This window comes from Canis lupus, chromosome 9 (assembly GCF_011100685.1).
Source record: "Canis lupus familiaris isolate Mischka breed German Shepherd chromosome 9, alternate assembly UU_Cfam_GSD_1.0, whole genome shotgun sequence".
Taxonomy (NCBI): Eukaryota; Metazoa; Chordata; class Mammalia; order Carnivora; family Canidae; genus Canis; species Canis lupus.
In genome coordinates this window covers 25,171,689-25,193,602 of record NC_049230.1, presented here as the reverse complement: position 1 = coordinate 25,193,602, position 21,914 = coordinate 25,171,689, and the positions used below count along the sequence as shown (strand labels likewise).

At 47.8% G+C, this 21,914-nt stretch overlaps 1 protein-coding gene across 5 annotated transcripts in view; it reads right to left on the bottom strand.

The window, feature by feature from the left end:
- Nucleotides 1–849: 849 nt before the first annotated feature.
- IGF2BP1 (insulin like growth factor 2 mRNA binding protein 1) overlaps nucleotides 850–21,914 on the bottom strand; it is a 43,171-nt gene continuing 22,106 nt past the window's right edge. For 3 of the 5 annotated variants that reach the window (XM_038547606.1, XM_038547610.1, XM_038547609.1), the window contains 13 exons: nucleotides 17,846–17,894; nucleotides 17,260–17,311; nucleotides 14,617–14,680; nucleotides 12,191–12,472; nucleotides 10,763–10,897; nucleotides 9,987–10,109; nucleotides 9,184–9,319; nucleotides 7,879–8,001; nucleotides 7,434–7,553; nucleotides 6,592–6,666; nucleotides 5,639–5,770; nucleotides 5,305–5,418; nucleotides 851–3,259 (listed from right to left, as the gene is read on the bottom strand). In XM_038547606.1, the coding sequence (XP_038403534.1) occupies nucleotides 3,167–3,259; nucleotides 5,305–5,418; nucleotides 5,639–5,770; nucleotides 6,592–6,666; nucleotides 7,434–7,553; nucleotides 7,879–8,001; nucleotides 9,184–9,319; nucleotides 9,987–10,109; nucleotides 10,763–10,897; nucleotides 12,191–12,472; nucleotides 14,617–14,680; nucleotides 17,260–17,311; nucleotides 17,846–17,894 (1,498 nt within the window). In that variant the 3' untranslated portion in view covers nucleotides 851–3,166. Of the gene's footprint in view, nucleotides 3,260–5,304; nucleotides 5,419–5,638; nucleotides 5,771–6,591; nucleotides 6,667–7,433; nucleotides 7,554–7,878; nucleotides 8,002–9,183; nucleotides 9,320–9,986; nucleotides 10,110–10,762; nucleotides 10,898–12,190; nucleotides 12,473–14,616; nucleotides 14,681–17,259; nucleotides 17,312–17,845; nucleotides 17,895–21,914 lie in introns of all 5 variants that reach the window. The other 2 variants (XM_038547608.1, XM_038547607.1) reach the window with 2 other exon arrangements.

The window sequence follows — 21,914 nt, the reverse complement described above, 5'->3', positions numbered from 1 at the left end:
AACAATCACATTTCAGGTACTGTGGGTGTTTGTTTTTTCTTTCCTGCTGGTATTTTGAACCAGATATTAAAGCATGCTTGCTGCTGGAAATTCACCTTAAATCACCAAATGGCCGATGTCTGAATGTTATCTGCTTCATTTTGGGATAAAGCATAGAGAGCCAGAGATGAAGTTGGAAGACCCTTTTTTTTGTCGTTAGGACAGGTGGGAACCTCAAATTATACTGGCCTGATATTACCCCCTAAATACTCTCCTGCTTCCCTCCTCTCTTTGGGGGAAGACCATTCTGGAGGTTATAAAGGAATGTCATGAGGACAAAGGGATAAGGCATGAGCGAGGCTAGAACCTATCCCCAATCACATTTCCATACCTCCTATGTCTCCTTACCATCCACCACCCTAAATTAAGAATTCCTTTAGTTTGGGTCCACTGTTAAAATCAATCAGATCAATCTAAAGATGATGGAGGAGATGGAGGGGCAGTCTGTCTGCTCCTTGGTCTGTTGATATAGACCAAAAAGAACAAGATGGGACTGAAATGAAAAAAGAAAAGAAAGAAGTGAAGTGAAGTGAAGTGAAGTGAAGTGAAGTGAAGTGAAGAGAAAAAGAAAAAGAAAAAGAAAAAGAAAAAAAAAGAAAGAAAAAGAAAAAGAAAAAGAAAAAAAAAAAAAGAAAAGAAAAGAAAAAGAAAAAGAAGAAGAAGAAGAAGAAGAAGAAAAAGAAAAGAAAAAGAAAAAGAAAAAGAAAAAGAAAAAGAAAAAGAAAAAGAAAGATTGCAATGACAAACCAGGTGGACCTCTCTGAGGGTGAGAGAGCAGTTTTGTCTCTTCTACCAACGGAATCTTGGCTCCCATATTTCTAGACAGAGAAATGGAGTTCTTTTTAAACGGGTATATTTTTTAGTTATTATTTCACTCCTCGATAAAACGGAGGCAATATTTTAAATATCTCAACAGTACCACTGGTGGGGAAAACTGGCTGGGATGCCCTTTAACCAAAAAGGGAAGAGAGGGGACCCCAGAGGCTGGTTGCTGGGTACTGTTATTTGGCCTCCGCAGGCCCACAGTTCTGCTAGGTCTCTGAATCCCAGCAGGCAGGAGTTCCCAGGAGGCCAGTGGCTTAGGAATTTGGGAGTAAGAAATCAGGGCCTCCCCCTAGACTCTCTCAACCTTGGGCCTACCTGCTCAGCCTCAGCCTCCTCCCCCAAAGAGCCAGCCCTTGCTGCCTTTCCCACAGGGCCTGTTCTCCATAGAGAGATCCTAAAGGCTTACACTGGCTCATGTTGTAAGAAATTATGAAACATAACTTTCTTGTTTTTTTCTTTTCATTAAAAAAATAATATATTCAAGACTATCAGCTTCTCTTTTGCTTTGCTTTTTCTTTTTTTTTATATAAAATATCAGCAAGCCGCAAAGAAAAAAAAGATTAAAAAAAAGGTGGGGGGAACAAAAAGGAAAGTAATTGCTGAGGTAACTTCATACCTTGAGGTAGTTTACTTCGCACACAGCATTACCTGACTCCGCCCACATGTCATGGTTGTCTCGTTATCACTACTGTCGTTGTTGCAGTGTTGGAAGGAGGGGACTCCACGCATGGGCTTTTCCACATGCAGAGAGAGGCCTTCCTCCCTTCCCAGCACACTTGATAGCATTGTCCAAGGTAGCTAAAGTGCACCACCTGGCTAATATGCATTGACAATCAGTATATTAGGAGGGGGGAGGCCTAACCCCATTTAACTGATGGCTGCCGTCTTCCACAAGGGCTGAACTTCCAACGGGATCTTATTGAGCCTGGTAAATTAATAAATTAAGCTTATTTACCTCTCTGTGCATAACGATGCTGGTATTTTGAATTTTGTTTTCAGGCACAACTACCATCGTGCCAATGATTCATGGAGGCAGAAGCCATCAGTTAAATATGCCTCTAGCATAAAAACAGAAGCAAATACTCTCCAATGTACTGAATATTCATAATACGTGCCAGATGACAGACTTTAGCTTTACCGGGAGCTCAGGGTTGGGTTCCACATCCCACCGCCACCAAGGGAACAGTGCCGTGGTGGGGGAGTGCCCCGCAACTCCTGCCTCTGGGAACCAGCCCTTATAGGAGAACATGGGCTGGAGTGAGGGCACAGTGGCAGCCTTTGGGGCCACTCTAAGTCCTCCATGGAACTGAGACTTTATCAAGGGGAGTTATGTCCCCTTCCCAGTGCTCATATCCAATCATTAAAATAGACTTTAAAAAAATATAAAATCTGCCTGAGAATGATGGGAATCAGGGACAGTACAGTGGTCAGCCCCTATCCCGCTGAGCATTCAGTACCACCCATGTGCACCTAGATGGGTAGAAGTACGTGATGGGGCAGGGAATCTTGGTGGGGAAGTCCCGACAGAATGGAAAAATTTTAATTGCGCCAATTTTTCAAGATGGTGATCTGGACTAGATCAGCCATAAGGGCACTCCTTTTAAACGTGGATTACTATATATTTTAATCATATTTCTCCCCCATTCTTTATCCCCTGCTGTTCCTATTGGTTGGTTAGGGAAGGAGTGGAATTAAACTATAGATGCTGGTGTGTCTTCTCCTTTGAATCAATAACGTAAGCAAAGCAATGCGTCAGTTCCCAGTTTTTCTAGTAGCAGTACAGATAAAACAATTTGTGTGAATATAGGAAGAGACTATATAGGAAGAGGCTATGTCAGGGCACAAGAATAGAGGTATTTTAATCAACGGACCAAGCAGGAGAAGGTTGGAAGGATTTTAGGGTTGAGAAGCAAACCATCCTTTGAGGCTGATTAAAACACCCCTCTGCATGATTCAAAAACCTGAAGGAAATTTTATTTCTCTTCCCACTGGGGTCTGACCCACCCTCTCGGTGGGACCTGGAGAACTTACTTAAAACAATCCACGTTTAAAAGCACCCTGAGCTAGAATTTCCATGGTGACACCCTGAGGGGTGGGCAGTGTTGGGCCAATTGGTTGGGCATGTGGGGCCGAGGGATCAGGGTTCCTCACTGGAACGTCTCTTTCTCAAGCAAGTGGGCAAACCTGATCTACATCCCGGCCCAAGTGTCCCTGATTCCCACTCATTCTCAGGCCTGCTGGGGAGAACGCGCTCTCGATTTCAGCCCGTTGTCCTTGAGTCGATGTGACAGGAAGGGGCTGGTCACTTCCTTCGTGCCTGGGCCTGGTTACTCTGTCCCTTTTGGTGCAGCTGCTTAACTTGGGCCAGGATATCTCGTATTTTCCGTTGCGCCATCTGTAGGAGAAGCAGACAGGAGGCAAGAGTGAAGATCTCCAAAGACATAAGAGAAAACCCGAGCCCAGGGAGAGAGGCCATTGAGTTCTAGACACCGACAGCAAACAGGAAGAGCAAGGGTGAGCAGGCCCCAAAGTTCCTCTGCCTCCCCGTGGGCATTAAGCACCCAGGGGGCAATGCTACTGCATGGGACAGAGGACAGGAGATGGGGTGTGGAGGGAGGGCTGGAGAACGGACAGAGGGACCAGAGTAGAAACTCATTCACCAGAATTCAAAAACTGACAAACTGCCACACATGTCACTGAATCTAAAATAAAACTCCGGGAGTATGTTTGCCAGAGGGTCATCAGGCAGGAGGCCTCCCCACAGATCTGAGCTCCAACACCCATGAAAATATCCCCAGCAAAGGGGATGAAATGTCTGGACGTGGAGTTACAAGCAAGAAGTGAAACCTAAACTCTGCCATTTAAAAAAAAAAAAAAAAAAGACAAAATATGCAAAGATCTGACTCCTCTTTTCTTGAAGGTTTCTTCCCTAAGAACAGAGTTCTGCTGCGAGCAAAGCCAATGGCAAGTGTGGTGCACTGAACAGTTTACCAAGAATCGTTTCCTTCCATAAAGGTAGTGCTTGGTTTCTTGGTTTAAGAAAAAGGTGGTCTAGGTTGGGGAAAGGCTCTGGATTCTGTATTTATGTCACTTCCTACTCAGTCAGCCGCAAGTGGATGGTTTACCTAGGTTTCCCTCTAATTCAGTCTAACAAATGAAAAATACCCGCCCCACCCCTTTCGGTACTGAGTACATCCTGGCTCTGCATACTCGGATCTATCCTTTACCTTCTCACACCTCATGCTCCTCCATTGGTAAAATGAGGTTGTCACAGGGATTAAATGAGTTAATCTATGTCAATCACAAAGGATGGTGCTTAGTATATCAGATGCACCCATAAATCTTAGATGCTACCGCAGCTCTTGTTATACTTCTCTGAGGATTAGAGCAGCTGGCTGGCTCAGTGGCTGAGAGTCTGCCTTTGGCTCAGGGCATGATCCCGGGGTCCTAAGATCAAGTCTAGCATCGGGCTCCCCAAAGGGAGCCTGCTTCACCTTCTGCATGTCTCTGCCTCTCTTTCTCTCATGAATAAATTAAATTTTTAAAAAATGCTTCCCCAAGGATTGTCACCGGCAGTTTCTTACCAAGGCCGTACAGCAGAAAGGCCACATGGGGTTTGAAATCAAAGCCCTCTGCCTCCAAAGGAAGCCCTCTGCTTCCTGGTGCTGTGCAGCCACACCACACTGGAGCTGAGAGCTGGGGTTCCAGGCTCCTATTCAGCCCTTGGCTGCTTAGGCAGCACCAGCCAGGCCATAGGCCTGCTAGGAAGTATGTATCCTCTGAACTGAAGGGGGTGTGTCCAGGGTAATCTCCATATCCCTTCCAGTTCCAATTTTAGGAAAACCTCACTACCACCACCTTTCAAACTCTGACTTTCAAATTCAGAGCATTTGAATTTGATATCCACCCTCTTTCCAGACTCTGGGGCCAGTCCCAATCAATACGGAGCAGTGCTGACTGGCCCTCTAGAGGTGGTGTGGAGATGGTGAGTTCTGGAATGGGGAGGCAGAACTGTAACCAGGGGTGCAGTAGTCATTGTGAGAAAGGCAAAGGGACCGTACTGGACAAAGGCAATCTGGAATACCATCATTACTATTACTATTCCACAGACAAGACTGGATGAGTGGGTAATACCAATTTCATTTCTTGTCCAGTGCAAAAGGGGATAGCAAAGAACTAACGGCAAACAACATGAAAAAACTCTTAATATATGGCAAGTAACACAGAATATATAGTCTATGTACAAGTTCTCAAATCACTTTCCCTAAGGAGGACAAAACATCTACACATCACACTCCCACACTTAGAAAAGAATGGTCCAGCCCATAGGCAGGCGTAGTGCCCAGGACTCAAAGCCATGCCAAGTCAACGTCTGGAGTTTTGCCTCTCTGATCCTCAGGCTCCTGCTGCCTCTCTACAAGGCAAGAGTGCCATACGTACCTGGCTGGCATAAAAATGCCCGATGATCTTGACAATGACCTGGTCATTCTCATCTGGGGTCTGGTCTCTTGGCACTACCACCTCAGCCGCTGTCAAATTCTGCAATTCATTCACCTGGGTGGAGTAAGGGGCAGAAAGAAGCTCAGGGTGCTATCAAGAAGGCATGCAGAGGCCTGCAGGGAGGGGCAGCAGGCAAGTCACTAACGGGGAACTGAAGGACTCAAAAGCTGGGCTTGGGGACAGAAGTAAGGAAACATATTGGGAGTCCTAAAGTTGTACAGGATAGGGGAGCAGGCTGAGACCCCAAAACTTCCAATCTGGCCCCAAGGCTCACCGTTTTGCCGCCTTTGCCAATGACTCGGCCAGCAGCTGACGCTGGCACCCGGATGTGGGTCTCCAGCTTGACTTCTTCCTTGGGACCAAAGAAATTCTCCTCCTTGAGTTTTCCATAAATTCTTCCCTGAGCCTGAGAGAAGGTCCTTGTTAATCAGCGGATCGTACACATAACAAAAGGGAAGTGGGTAAACATGAAAACAGGCCCCCAAGCTCCACCCTTTGGAGATTCGCCCCAAGGGCCCAACCCAGGGATGCATCAGCCATCCACAACAGGTGATAGGAACATGACCAAGAATACTAAGACCAGAGAGCCTGGGTAGAGTAACTGAATACATACTTCCCAGAACAATTCATAAGCTAAAAAACCCTGCAGGGTCTAGGATGATCCCATTTATGTGAATAAGGCAGCCAAAAGAATCAGCCAGAAGACAGGCTGTTGGATACCCCACACAGCCGCTAGAGCATCCCCATTCTCTCTCCATCCCTGCCTCGGTCGGGATGACCTAACTCTTAGCTCTCTGGCTATGTGACCAAAAGTTCAGGGCCTAGCAACGTACAAGGACAAAAAGGAGAGGAGGGGATTTGGAATCAAAGATCTTGCTTAACTAAGGCAGGGTACAAGAAAGAAGCACTCAAGCTTCCTTCCATCCCCAATTTCTGTTCACCCCGAGAAGTAAAAAGAGTAAGGAAGTCAACGGAAAGGAGTTCGATGCCAAACTGAAAGCAGCATCGCAAGGCTGTCCCTGCACAGGAGCTCTAAGTGTTAAGCAGGGAAGCCTGGCTGGCTCATTCAATAGAGCAGGAGACTCTTGATCTCGGGGTCGTGGGTACAAGCCCCACGCTCAGTGCAGAGATTACTTAAATGAATTAAAACTTTTTTAAAAAGCATCAGGCAGATTTGTACTCCCACCCAACCTCCGTTCCCTTCTTTGGAAAAAGAAAGATGAGAACCTTAAACTGAGCCTCTGGGGGTCCAGTGATGATGACCATACGAACTTTGGAGTCAGGAGTTTCGGGAGGAGCAATCTAGAAAGCAAAGAGCTGGTCAAAGAGGTACTCTCCACCCCACCCCCCAAGCCCCCTGCCACCACCCCAATTCCACCGCCCACTTCTGAGGGCTACGAGAGGCAAGACCCAAGGCCCTGAGCCCCACAGGCATTGCCCCTGCACCAAAAATGTGATGAAGATGGGCGTGAATGTGTTCCAGGGAGGTTTCCTAATCAGGGCCTCCCCACTGCCCACCCTCCCAAACTCCTGGGGAGGGTTTGGTAGGGTCCTGCTCAGAGGGTGGGGACCACCCTTCAGCAGAGAAGAATCTCTGACCAACTCCTTTAGGACCATCAATACGAATGGAGTTAGGCTTGTGGAATAGAACTTTGTTTGACGAGGACAGACTCTCCCTTCTCCCCACACTGGACCATAGCCGAGGAAGGTGAAAAAACAGCTAGGATCCATAACCACTGACTGCCAGGCACTGACCGAGGGATACCTGACTGCATCACTTCACAGTATTATGCCAGTGGCTGCGGTGATGAGCCCCTTTAGCTTTGAGGCTGAACCCACATCAGTCTGTGCCAGAGCTCGGGCTCTCCTCCTACACTGCAACTGCACCTCCTTCTTTGCCCAAAAGCCGAGGAGCACCAAAGGCCCTGGCAAGTTCAAAAGCAAAGGGGACTGCAATCCCTCAGACACAGAGGCCACACAACAGCAGCCACATGTGGCACCCAGGGACATAGGTGGTGGATGCAGTGTTCCCATCGTCCCAGGACCCAGGAGGACCCAGAGCAGGTCACCTTAATGGAGGCACTGGCAAAACGGGAGAGCTGTTTGATGTGCTGCCCCTTCTTCCCAATGATGGCGCCCACTGCCTGTGCAGGGATGAACACCTGCACCATCTCTTGCTCCGGAGCCTGCTGTCAAGACAGAGCACGTCATTACCATGGGCCAAGGATACGGGAGCCCCTCCACACCCCAGGTGAGCATTCCCCAAAGGGAAGATAACATGGGCTACCTGCTCCTTGGCACTCCCCAGGCCCAGCAAGCACAAAGGGGAAGGAAGAGTGCCTCCAGCATCTCAGGTGCCGGCCACATGGCTGGGAATCCTGCCCAGGAGAGGCATCGCAGACCTCCCTGCCCTCTTCAAGAATTCTCTAGGTGTCAAGCTCCCACATGGTACTGGACCCTACCAGAGGCCATGGAAGGGCCCAGGGGTCCCCTGTAATTAGATCTTGTACCTACCATAAAGGAGCTGTAGGGAGCAGCTCCCGTGACACTGCTGGGAGGTGGTGGGACTGCACTGGACGAGGCTGGGAAAAGACCAACAGCTGCCAAGTTCAGGCCGGGGATGAGATGTGACTGCAGCTGGGAAAGGAAGGTGAGGAGGGAGAGGTCAGCTCAGGCTGCAGGGGCCTAGTTGAACCCAGAGGGCAGGGGTGAGGTGGAGGACACAGGAGACTGAGTGTTTCTGGTTCTCACACACACCTAGAGTGTGGAGCCATGAGTGATGGGACATTATTGCTGGACCAAGAACCAGCAACTCCAACCAGAAGGGTCCACCAGAGCCTCAGATGTACCATCTCTCTGGCGATTTACTCAACTACCCTATGCTAGAACATTCCTATGAAAAGGCACAGCAAGGACAGATCTCCGTTAGATATCCAGGACTCACCTTTTCTCCTGTACCCCACATCCTCAATCCCCTTTAACTTTTTTTTTTTTTAATTTTTATTTAGTTATGATAGTCACACACACACAGAGAGAGAGAGAGAGAGGCAGAGACATAGGCAGAGGGAGAAGCAGGCTCCATGCACCAGGAGCCCGACGTGGGATTCGATCCCGGGTCTCCAGGATCACGCCCTGGGCCAAAGGCAGGCGCTAAACCGCTGCGCCACCCAGGGATCCCTCAATCCCCTTTAAAAACCAGATGAAGGATGCCTGAGTGGCTCAGTGGTTAAGCGTCTGCCTTTGGCTCAGTTGTGATCCCGGAATCCCGGGATTGAGTCCCACATCGGGCTCCCCCACAGGGAGGCTGCTTCTCTCTCTGCCTATACCTCTGCCTCTCATGAGTAAATGAAGTCTTTAAAAAATTTTAAAATTAAATAAAAACAAAATGAGAGAGCAGCCCGGGTAGCTCAGCGGTTTAGTGCTGCCTTCAGCCCAGGGCCTGATCCTGGAGACCTGGGTTCGAGTCCCACATCAGGCTCCCTGGATGGAGCCTGCTTCTCCCTCTGCCTGTGTTCTGCCTCCCTCTCTCTGTGTCTGTGTCTCTGTCATGAATAAATACATAAAATCTTTAAAAAAAAAAATCAGATGAAAATTATGGCCCCTCTCTTCACTGAAGTACACACAAATACCAATTTTATAGGAAAATCACAGACTGAAGCCCAAGAGGAGACCCAACCCCAGGAATCAGATAAAGATCTCTTAATGACCTGCAGGAATGGAGATCCCAAGTGTGTGACCTGCCCACCTACATGGAGACCTCCCCCTTTCTGCTGTGCCTCAGCCTCAAAGAGGGGTAAAGCAGCCACCTCTTCCACTCACACTCATGGCAGCCACGTCGTTCTCGTAGGCCTCCCGAACTTTCTTCATGATCTCCTGCTCAGCCCTGCAGCAGTTCTCAATCGCCCCCTTCACGGTGATAGTCCTCTCAGGGTTATACAGGGTGAGGTCCTGCAGCCTGGTGGGACAGCAGAGCCAAGTCACCCTTGCACTGATAGGCCAGGACCAGGAAGTGGCCCCAGCTAGGAATTAGCCACAGAAACAGCTCCTGCAGGCTGTTTAACTTTTGGCAAACAGCTCCCTGTCTCTCGCCTTTGGTCTGTAACCAGAGCAGGGAGGGAGGAAGGCGCAGGGAGATGAGAATACCCAACTGAAACCCCTCGGTGTGGAATGAACCCAATCACAGATAGGTTTTCATCACTGTTAAAGCAAGAAGGATGCTCAGAACTGGAAGCTTCTCCAATAGTTCTACACAATCCATTTCCTGTGCTTTTGGAACAGACCAAGTCAGGGATGAAATGAAGAGGCACAGGACTCAGAGAATCCTCAGACAAGGGCCTGGGTGGGTCCACTTCTCATGGCCTGGCAAACATGCCCAAGACCCCAAAGCCCTGGCTCCCAACTGCAGGGGACAGGTGTAATGTGCAGAACAGGGGATGGACAGATTCACTCCAACAATACGAGCCCTCACAGATATAAACGTTCTTTGCCACTGCACGGATTCTCCTTCAGTAGGGCAGAAACTGCATACAACTTAGGGAACCCAAATATTAAGGCTAATGACACATTGGTGCCCCCAAGGCCCTTGGGCATCCCACTCATAAAGAGGTAAATGACAGCCTTACGAGGAGATGGTGATCTTGGTCTCTGTGTCCTGCTCCACCTTCTTCAGATTCCGTCCTTCCTTGCCAATTAGACGCCCCACAAAGTTATTATGGGCGAGGATCTTCAGGGGAACCTCGTCGGCCCTTGGGAAGGGTAAGGGACAAGAGCTGCTAAGTGGTGAGCCGCGCAGAGACCCAGACAGCATGCAACTGCAAATGTGGGGTTTCCAGGACAATTACATCCCAAAAGGTTACAAAAACAAAAACAAAAAAACAGATGGGTGGGTGCTTAGTGCTAGAGATGGGGAGGTAGGGACAGGCTGCCAAGAGCCACATGGGACTATCAGAGCAATGGCCATGCTCACTGTCATAACTGTGATGATGGTTCTGCAGGTCCATGCATGGTAAAACCCATTCACAGCTGTCTGTTTTAAAATAGCCACTCTAGAGAATGCCATGCAGTTTTAGAAAGGTGATCCATATTACCATACTGATCCATAATGTGAAAAAAGCAAACTGTAGAATTGCACTCATTATGATTCTATGTGTGCTAAAACAGGCACATGCATACACCGATGCACACACATATGTACACACAAATACACACATTATAAATGCACAGAGTTGCTAAAAGGGTGTACAGGGGTGTTCGTTACTTGTGGGAAAGAGGACTTCATGTTTCAGTTTATGTCGTCTGTCTCCTACTTATCCCTGCATTCTTGCTAATAAGAAGTCTGTGTTGTAGTGGGGGAGGTAGCAATTCCCTCCTTACAAGAAACACTGAATAAAAGCCTTACGTTTTGGTGTCCTTTGCTTCCTTATGCATAATCTCCAAGATCATCTTACACGCAGATGAGCAGCCCTCAGGGGTTGAGTGGACGCTGATGGCCTTCTCTGCAGCGCCTGCATTCTCCTTCCTGTGCACATCTATCCTGAGGACCACAAAGCCAAGGACAGTTAAGGGAGTCCCTGGTAAAACCCAGAATCTTCTTCACATACCTTGCTACTTCTCAACTGAAGCACAGAACCAACTCTTGAAACAAGTCCAAGCACGAATGGGGAAGGGCAGAGAAAGGGCCAGGGTCATGTGGCCAGCCTGCTGCTCTGGATTCTGTCTCAATCAGGAGGTGGTGGACAATAGTTGCATCTGGCATGGGAACACAGGGCTGGCAAATGGCAGCCCACAACTCTAAAGCTCCATTTCCTCTTAAATTCTGGATTCCCTCATGAAACAACTATAAAGGGAAGGCACACTGTCCCAAACTTAGAGTAATAAAGAATGTATTTGGAATAAGGATATGATGTGGCTTTTTCTTTTCCAGAGTACACTGATCAGCTATAAAGATAAGAGGGGTCGGGCAGCCCCGGTGGCTGCAGCGGTTTAGCGTCGCCTGCAGCCCAGGGCATGATCCTGGAGACCCTAGATGGAGTCCCATGTCAGGCTCTCTGTATGATGCCTGCTTCTGCTTCTCCCTCTGCCTGTGTCTCTGCCTCTCCCCCTCTGTCTCTATGAATAAATAAATAAAATCTTAAAAAAAAAGATAAGGGGTCAACTACATGCAAATAAAAAAAATAAAGTTGGGGCACCTAAATGGCTCAGTCAGTTATGCATGTGCCTATGGCTCAGGTCGTGATCTCCGGCTCCTAGGATTGAGCCCCTCATCAGGCTCTCTGCTCAGTGGAGAATCTGCTTCTCCGTGTCCCCCTGCTTGTTCTCACAAACACTATCTCTCTCTCAAATAAAATATTTTTTAAAAATAGAAGTCAAATTCTAAAAGATTAGAGGGGGTAGCTGTGGTGAACATTGGAGATGGGACAGGATGGTGACCTATTCTTGAGGGCCAACCGTGGCCAGGCTGCTGAGCCCAATGTCCACTAACAGGCAGCACTGAAACCACAGAGCACCAAAGAGAAGCTGACTCATCTAGACTAGGTTTGCTTGATGTGACTTCCTACAAGAAATTGCAGAACCCTTCTTACTAATGACTGTGTGGCTCAGCCTCTGCCACCAAATGAGAAGCCCCAGGCCCACTTAACATCCCCCCTTGGCCTCACCTTTCCAGGAGGCTGCAATTGGAAGCAATGACCACTGCAGGCCCCCCAACCCCAAATGAAGAAAAAAGGGAATACATTCTAGGCAACATTGCCTAAGTAGTAAATACTAAGACTCCTCGGTGTGCTTCCTGGAAGCACCCCACTTCCATTTCCCAACAGCCAAGACTTACTTAGACTGGGTCTGTTTCGTGATGTTTCGGATGGTGGCCCCCTCCTTGCCAATGATGGCACCCACATACTGGGTGGGCACCAGGAGCCGCAGGGGGATATCCACTTGCTGCTGCTTGGCTGGAGCCCCCGCTGCCACAGGGGAGCCCTGGCGAGGCTGACCCCGAGAGCCAAAGCCTCCTCGGCGCCCGTTCTCAGGACCCTGTGCTATCTGCTCATCGGGAATGTAAGAGACTTTTAAGGCGTGGTTCTCCAACTGGTGGCCATTCAGCTTCATGATGGCTCTGAGGACAAAGGGAAATCTACTGGTCACTCCAATCCATGCCAATCGCACCAAATGCACTCCATGTATAAAGCACTCAGGGTTACAACATGAAATATACTAAAAGCAAGGGAGGGATCCTTGGGTGGCGCAGCGGTTTGGCGCCTGCCTTTGGCCCAGGGCGCGATCCTGGAGACCCAGGATCGAGTCCCACGTCGGGCTCCCGGTGCATGGAGCCTGCTTCTCCCTCTGCCTGTGTCTCTGCCTCTCTCTCTCTCTGCGACTATCATAAATAAATAAATTTTAAAAAAAATAAAAAAAATAAATAAATAAAAGCAAGGGAGAAGACCTATCCACCACTCCCACCTCCACCTCAGAGAACTTTCCAGTCTAAATTAACTGGCTGAAGACAGGGGTACCTGGGTGGCTCAGTAGGTTAAGTATCTGCCTTTGGCTCAGATCATGATCTCAGGGTCCTGGGACTGAGCCCCGCATTGGACTCCCCGCCTGAAAGGAAATCGGCTCCCTCTCCCTCTGCCCCAATCTGCTTATGCTCTCTCTCAGAAAAATAAAATACCAGATTCGTGTGAGTGAATGAATTTAATAAAAACATGAGAAACAAGACACTTATTTTTACACTTATTGAGTTGGCACCTTCCATATTTGAGAAAACTGTAAAAAATTAAAAAAAAAAAAAAGAGTTGGAGATAGAATGTCCTTGCTTACAGCTTGGAAGCAGGAGTTTAAATATACCTAGAATGCCTGAAAACCAGGAGTGAGTAACATTGGGGGGGAGGGGCAGGCTCCATCCAGTCCCAGCCTGGCTGATGCAAGTTAGAAAAGTTAACAAGGCGGGATGCTTGGGTGGCTCAGTGGTTGATCATCTATCTGCCTTTGGCTCAGGGTGTGCTCCTGAGGCCCTGGGGTCAAGTCCATCAACAGGCTCCCCACAGGGAGCCTGCTTCTCCCCCTGTCTAAGCCTCTGCCTCTCTATGTGTCTCTCATGAATAAATAAATAAAATCTTTTAAAAAGAAAGAAGAAAAGTTAACAAAGCAACAACAGAGAGCAGGGAATAAGCTGAGTATTGACATGACCTTTAGAGCCAGGCTAAGGACCATACACTGGCCACAAGAGACAATAGGGGCCTCCAGAAAATCCTGAGCCTGAGAGCGGTCTAAAGAAAATGGGAACTGGCTCAATTAGTAGAGTGTGCTAACTCTTGATCCCAAGGTCGTGAGTTCAAGCCCCACGTTGGGTATAGGGATAACTTTTGAAAATAAAACAAATTAAAAATAGGGGCACCTGGAGGCTCAATGGTTGAGCATCTGTCTTTGGTTCAGGTCATGATTCCAGGGTCCTGGGATTGAGTCTCGCATCCGGCCCCCTGTGGGGAGCCTGCTTCTTCCTCTGCCTATGTGTCTGCCTCTCTCTGTGTATCTCATGAATAAATAAAAATTTTTTAAAAATAAAGGAAATGGTATTTGAGGAAGTGGTGGGATTTTTACAATGCATCACCACCCAGTTAGAGACAGCATTCTGAAGGAACAAGAAAGCAATCAAAAGCACAATGTAGCAAAAGGCCTGTAACAGGTCTTACACAAATCTTACATAAGTGCACAAAACGTACAGTGTGTCAGTACCAGTAGATGAGAAGTGTAATTGCTCAACCAAAGGGCTTAAGAATCGAGAAAGCATGGGTGTGGTGGGACTAAGAGGACCCGACAACAGCATAAACTGGGCTCATGGCCTCACCACAATAAAATGTCTGCCCCCCCCCCAGCAAAACAAGAACAAATCCCTTTTGTAAATCTCGCAGTTCCCCCTCACTATCACTAGATGGCACAATCAACACAGCAAAGGACTCTTGCAGGTCCAAGGCAGCTAGAGAAATCCAACAGAAAGCCTATCTATTCTCTCACGGAGGATTTCCCCTTTCCTGGAAGGGCCCTTGGGTCTCTTCCCTTCTGTGAATTTGCTATCAATCCTGAGGAGTTTCTGAACTTTTAAGATCCCTGAACCAATGAACAAGAGTCTGCAATTGGCTATCACAATAACGGAATCCAAGCAGGCACTACTGCCTGTGTGGACCCCAGCCCTGTAAAAGAGGTACCTGGCTTCCAATACCTCCCAAAGACCCACCCTGGCCCGCTTCCCAGCCCACTCACTGCCTGGTCTGTTCCCGGTTGGAATAGGTGACATTCACCACAGCAGTCTCACTCTCGGTGTTCACTGGGGGAGCAAAACAGAAGCCAAGGTTAGAGCAGTGAGATCTGGAAATGCCACCAAGGAATCCCAAGCATTTAAAGCACATCCTTCCAGGTTAGAAGGTTGTAGAAGTTACATGTGTTCGAAGAAAATACTGGGAATGACAAGGCAAAATATTTCCCCTTTTAGAACCCTCTCACCAGAAATCTTAGAAAATTCAAACCTTTTTACATTCTCCCTTCTGTGTCTTCCTCTGATTCCCTCTGGCCAGCCGCCAAGAGAGCTGGGCAACAAAATAGTGCAGTGAACACAGCAGTTAGGCAGTGGGGAGTGCACGCACACACCCCATCTAGGAAGCAAATTTATTCTGGGGAAGCCAAACTAGTTGAAAATACATACACAGTAAGATTAGCAATTTACAGAAGCAAACATCCTGAGACATGGTCTGTAAGAATATGGTAAAGAGATGTACATCCACTACAGAGCATCCTCAAGGACAGATGAAACGTGAGTGTATCATGACCTAGCTAAGCGGGCAGAGAGAAGCATCTGCTAGGTAGCCCAGGGGTGGTGATTTCCTGAGTATTCCAAATATCTTGGCAATGGAAATGCACATTCAATCCATCATAAATTCATGGTACCTGCCATTAAGGCCACCTAAATCATCTGCACTTAATCATGAATCCTCTTGGACTTCATTTGACTTTGCCATACACTCTCTCCTACAGCCAGTCCCAGACTGGGCTGGACATTAGAATTCCAGATGTCTGGAGGCACACCTCTTATTTTAAGTTAATAAAATTAACCTGTCTTATGCATCACTGTCTTTTGATTTAGGGTTCCCTAGGCCAACTCAGCACCACTACACCAGGGTGGAGGACACTGACAAAAAACCAAGACTCTGCCCCCACTTCCCTGAGGCTAGTAAGTTACCTGGCCACAAATCCTCAGTGCAGACCACTCTTAACCCCTCTGGCCTTCATCAGCAGAATCTCCCCCACCACTACTACAGTAGGGTATGGAAAGATTGTTCTTTCCAGTTAAACTGAAACAGGAGTCAAACTGACCAAAGCTCTGCTGTCATGGAGTTCACATTCTAGCGGGAGGAGACAACGCAAAGTATGATAAGCAAATTCCCTAGCATAGCAGAGGTTGATTAATGCCACAAAGAGTGTAAATCAGGGTAAAGAAGGTGGTGGTGGAGGGCAGCCCGGGTGGCTCAGTGGTTTAGTGCCACCTTCAGCCCAGGATGTGATCCTGGAGACCCGGGATCGAGTCCCACATTGGGCTCCCTGCGTGGAGCCTACTTCTCCCTCTGCCTGGGTCTCTGCCTCTCTGTCTCTCTCTCTTATGAATAAATAAATAAAATCTTAAAAAAAAAAAAAAGGTAGTGGAGAGGGATGCGATTTTAAATAGTGGACAGAAAGCACTCACTCAGTGACAGTTGAAGACTTTCCCTGTTGTCCAACAAAATCCAACATTTCCCATTCTGTAGGGATGGGGAGCAGGATGCAGTGTGCTACAGCTGCCCGGGTGACCCACACACAGATTTCCACTAGTATGAGCTCCTGCAGGGCCTCCCAGTGAAGCTCACGATGAGCCTCAAAGCCAGTGCTCAGTCTTGCTGTCTGTCCAGGAGTAACTCAGTCACCAGTCTAACAAGTGAGCAGTACTGGGCAATGGTTATCAGTGTGGCTGGCTGTGTCCTGGCATTTATGATCAAAAGCAACCTACAAGATCAGAGCAGGAGAACCCATCTGATGGACTCAGCACCTTACCTTTGTGCAGGCAAATATTTTAATCTAGAGTGATTTCTAGCTTCCATCTTTCCACAGAAAATGAAAATTTAAATTTTCACAGGGTGATTATTTACATTTCTTGAAGTTCTACAAACTCTAATTGTATCTTTTCTCTTGGCCAAGCACTCATGTCCAACCAAAACCACTCTCTATTTTAGCTCACTTCCTCTGAAAATTACTTATAACCTTAAGCAATGGAGGAACCTCAGAAATCTTAGCAAATATTTTATGACCCAGATTTTTCTTATTATTTCTCTTGTAGGCCCACTCTTGAAAGACTGTTCTTGCCCATCACTAAGTACCCAATAATAAAATCTCATTTTTTGTTTCTTTTAATTGACCAAAGACATGTAGCTGACAATCAGAGCTTCTAAAAAGAGAAAACCAGTTGGCTATTCCTGTCAAACATGAAGAATTATGAAGCTTTTAAAAAGTAAAAGGGCTGCAGACTTACTAGGGCTGAGTACACAATTTCCATGTTTATACTACTGTTGAAATCCTCAGACCTCTATTTCTACCAAGGCTGACCCCCTAAGAGCTTGGCATCTCATGCTGGAAATGAGTGACTTTCCTCATTAAACAAAGAGAAACCTATTCTAGAGAGAAGCAGCATAGCCAAAGCTGGGATGACATGCCCATGCCCTCCTGTGCGTGTATCTTCCTCTGTGCCATATTGCCATATCCTGTCTGCCTTCTTTTTGTATGCCAGGTGGATCTGGTCATGGAAAACGAAGCAGAGCAGATCCCCCCAAAGTGCTCCAACACCCACCCTTTTCCCACCAGCCACCACCTCTGTAGTCTTACCTTGCTCGCAGTTTTCCACTGTACCATATTGAGCAAGCAGGCTGTCCAGCACCTAGGAGCATAGCAAAGGGAAGACGGCTACTCTGAGCATCCCAGGAACTATCACAACCACCAGATACCCTCTCCCCAAAGCAAGGTGGTACAGGCAGAGCCTTAGGTGGGGACTGAGTAGTATCACCTGTTCAGCTTCCCCTTTCTAGGGTACTGATGCTGATGGTGATTTGTTAGGGTATCTTCGAAGAAATGTACTTGAGCACCAAAAAGGCTTTGAAAGACTTTTTGGAATAGACTTGGGCCGCTGGGGTCCCCAAATCAGCTTCTGCCATCACTAAATTTCGGGCTGAAGAAACAACCTACCCACCTCCCTAATGCCTCTCATGACGAGGATAAGCCCAAAAAGCTAACATGGGTAGTCCTGGGCTGAAAATGGGACCCAATCAACCTTTGTCTGCACCGGCAACCCTAGCCTAGCCTAGCCCCCAAACCACCAGGGGGACCTCCCCAGTCATCCCAGCTGACTCAGACTGACCCGGGCTTCCTTTCCATCCCCACCACCCCACGCCTTGAGTTTCCCCCAATCACTTACTTCCCAACGGAGCTGGGGTGGGATATTTCGGATCTGAATTTTCCGACTCCTGAAATAAGAGGGAAAAGGATTAATAATGCTCTGGATGCTGTAGGGACCTATGACCCTGCAGTGTTTAATGCTTTTGTTAGTTTTTATCTCTCTACCTTCTGTTCAACACCCAAGTCTAAGAATCCAAGAATGATAAACTTTGGGAATGAAGACTTGGGGTGGAGGGGTGCCTCCCATGAGAATGTAAATTATCAGTGCTACCACAGATACGACGCCTAAGATCAGGTGCCCTCAGCACCAGGGTAACACCAATCACATATGCTTCAGTTGTCCCTCTACTTGTCTTCCCCTCTGTTTTCTTCACTAACCACCTATTTTCATCTCTTACCTCCCACTACGTTTCAGGCACTTAGGAATACCAAGCTGCTACAGAAGACATCATTTATTAATCTGATGCCCATTTAACTGTTGCCTACTTCATGCTATATTTTGTTCTAGACACTGGGGACACTGTGACAAAACAATGTGTCTGGCCCTAAGGTACTCAGTTTATTGGGAGAGACATACATGCAAACAAATTACAACAGGATAATAGTAAGGTTGTTAAGTGTTTTATTTGACAGAGAAAGAGCACAAGCAAGGGGAGCAGAGGGAAGAGGGAGAAGCAGACTCCCCCCCGCCTGAGCAAGGAGCCCAAAGCAGGCTCAATTTCAGGACCTGAGATCATGACCTGAGCTAAAGGCAGATGCTTAACTGACTGAGCGACCCAGGCACTCCTAGTCAAGTATTTTTTATACAGGTATGGATTTTAATCTGTGTTGCACTTAACAGCACTGACCTTAAAATTATTTCCACTTCTTTGAGGCTCACTTTCCTTTCTTTGCACAACAGGGATAATACCTATACATAGGGTGGTTTCAGGTGATGTTAGAGAATATTAGATTTTAGCAAAGGGCTTCAAGTACAGATGCATCCAGAATACTAAGGTGGAAGCGATTAACACACAACACAACATCATGACCGCCACCTTCCCTCCTTCCAAATGACTATACTTTCTCCTTCCCATCTTTCAAATACCTCTTAAAAGTGTCATTTTCCCCAGAAAGGCTTTCAGGTTCAAGGTTGATTCCCAGGGCAATTAACTGCTCACTACCCAAATCGATGCCCTAATCCCTGGGCTTACAACATTTCAATTGACTTGATCTTCACTGGTCAATTGTCATTTATGTCTTTGCATATCCCTGATCAAACTTAGTTTGGGGACATAGTCCAATGAAACCTTAACAGCATGAAGGAAATCTGACCTGGGAAGCAAGAAAATCCTGTTCTAGCTCTTAAACTACCCGATTGGGTCTTCTTCTGATTAAGCCAAGTATAAGCTTCAGGCCTCAGTGTTCCTACTGGGCCCATGTCAGCTCCTGCAAAGCTAGGGGTGCAGGGTGCTGAAAACACATAGGAACAAAGGAAGAGATAGATGCTCAGCTCCCATGTTTCCCTCTTGGCTGTCCCTAGGCCAGCTCACTCATTCCATCCCTGTGACCCTAAATGTCTTAAGCTGCAAAATGGAAACTGAAAGAGTCACTAAGATCCCTTCGAGCTGTGCAGCTCTGAGCATGAAAAGTATTGATGAAATACACAAAGGAAATCTCTTCCTGCGACAAAATGACTTCCTGGAAGAGGAGACACATGTGGAAGGGAATCTATGTGTATGGCTCTCTATCTCATTTGGTTCATGAACCTGATCTATGGTCATCAGAATGCAATGCAGGACAAGAGTAAGGATAGCAAACTTCAACTCCACTCCCAGGTCTTCAGAATTCCCACCAGGCCACTTTCTTCTATTGCATTCATAGGCAAAGGAGGGAGACCCTCGGCATCTGCCCTTGTGAGGGATGTCCCATATAACACTCATTTTGTGCCCAAAGGGGAAGAGAAAACACAAAAACTCTCACCATCAAAGCCCAACTGTTAGAGAATTGAAGAAGAGATGGGTACAGCATTGGAAGACTGAGGACACTGATCTCGCTTGATGCCAATAACAGGAGTCACTCCCTCTAGCAAACTCTTGTGGATGAAGGGCTGAGGCTGCCTTCCTGGGAGTTCAGACCAGTAGGGTTTAAAGCAACCCCTGTGCGGGAGGCTCAGTTTGAAGATGGCTCTTTCAAGATGGCCCCTTAGCATAATCTCTGGTCAAGGGTCAAAAACACAGTCCTACTTCAAAACTCCCAGTTTTAGGGGCTTTCTTTCCAGGGTAGGGAAGAGTTAGGGAGGGGATGGTGTGAAGGAATCAAATCTCAGTTTGGGGTTTTAATCCATATCCTGAAAGCAATGGCAGTCTGGAATGTCTGGAATGTTCCAGGAGAAGGAGGGGGAGGAGGGCAGGGCCACACAACCAATGAAAGAAAAGACCTCTGGGCAGCCCTCTCCAACCCCATAGGCAGACACCCACCCCTCGAGGACACACACACACACACCCAATCCTGGGAACCCCTTGAGGCCTCCAAACCTCCTTTCAGCAAACCCCCAACCCTGACAAACACACAACAGAAGCCTCGGAAGACCCTTTGTCTTTTAAGCCCTTGGCCTGGTTTCTATTACTTATGGTGCTACCTAATTTCTTTCAGGCCCAAAGCACACGGAGCGGTGTTGGCAACTGTACCCAATCCTCCCTCCCCAGGACTGCTGGTTAAGTATGGAAGGCCAGGTGCAAGCTGGGCCAGGGCGGTATGCTGGGGGCTTAGGGGTCTAGAGACAAGCTACGAGCATCTGATGAGGTATTCCTTTGCTCTGCACCTTACATTCCTCCTGTGGAAAGTGACTGAGCTTTCATGAGGACTTAAGGAAGTGTGAGTGAAGGTGCCTGACTTGGAGTGGGTGCCCAATCCCTGTACCAGTCCTCAGGAGCCCAGACAAGCTTAGGAAGAGAGAGGGAGGAAGGAAGGGCTGACAACGAGCACTCAGTGTGATGGGAACAGTCATTACAATATTTAGACTTCATGGCTGGGGATGCAGTGGGCCTACAATCCTGCTCCCCTGCCTCTCTTGACAGCTAAAGGGTTATGGTCTGGTCCAGGGACGCACTCCACATGCCAGTGTATCAGCTTCCATGAGGTAGAACAGTACCTCTGCCCTACAGGTAACAACAGGGTACTATACTGAGCCAATCTTGGAGTGCCTAAGCCTTAACATCCTTGTTCAGAAATGGCAAAAGAATGCCTAGAGGTTCACCCAGGAACTGATAAACCTGTTGAGTGATAGCCCCTGGCAATGAAAGCAATGGTTTCACCAACCCAATTATTTCCCTGGGTGCCAACACCCTGTGGATTGCCTGTCCTGACAGGAAGGGCAGTTATCAAGCCCTGGGGCAGCTCCCAACACAGAGCAACCACAGGGGATCCATCTGGAGGAAGTGGAGGGGAAGGGAGGGGGCCCATGAGGGCCACAGAGACCAAATGACCATATTTCTCAAGCCCTGGGGAATTTCGGAGAGAACAGAGTGAGAGAGCACCCATGCAACAGCATAAGGAAATAAGTAGCAAACCAAGAATTTCCGGAAACACAGGAGCTGGATACCCGGAAAGGGATGTGGTTGGGAGTTCTCCCTGGGAAGGAAGTTCTCGTCCTTTTCACCTTCTCAGAGAAGTGTTACTGACTTAGACTGGAAAGGAAAACAGGTCAGTTAGGGAAGGGCCGAACATCTGAGGAATGCTTAACAGATGCCAAGCTGAAATTCACCACTTGCTGGAAGACCCTTATTACCCATGAGGGTGGGGTCCACGGCTCCACTTTACAGACCAGGGCCCCAAGAACTCAAGATTATCTTTGCCAAATCACACAGGTACTAAAAGCCAGAAACAGACTTTGAACTCAAAACCTGTCTGATTCCGGGCTCTGTGCCTTGTCCCCTACGCTGCTGTTTTGATGGGAGAAAGGAGACAAAAAGCCTCTGCTAAAATTCAGTCAAGTTAGGCCAAAGAACAAATTAAAAATATTCAGGGACTCCTGGGTGGCTCAGCAGTAGAACATCTGCCTTTGGCCCTAAGTATGGTCCTGGAGTCCTGGCATCGAATCCTGCATC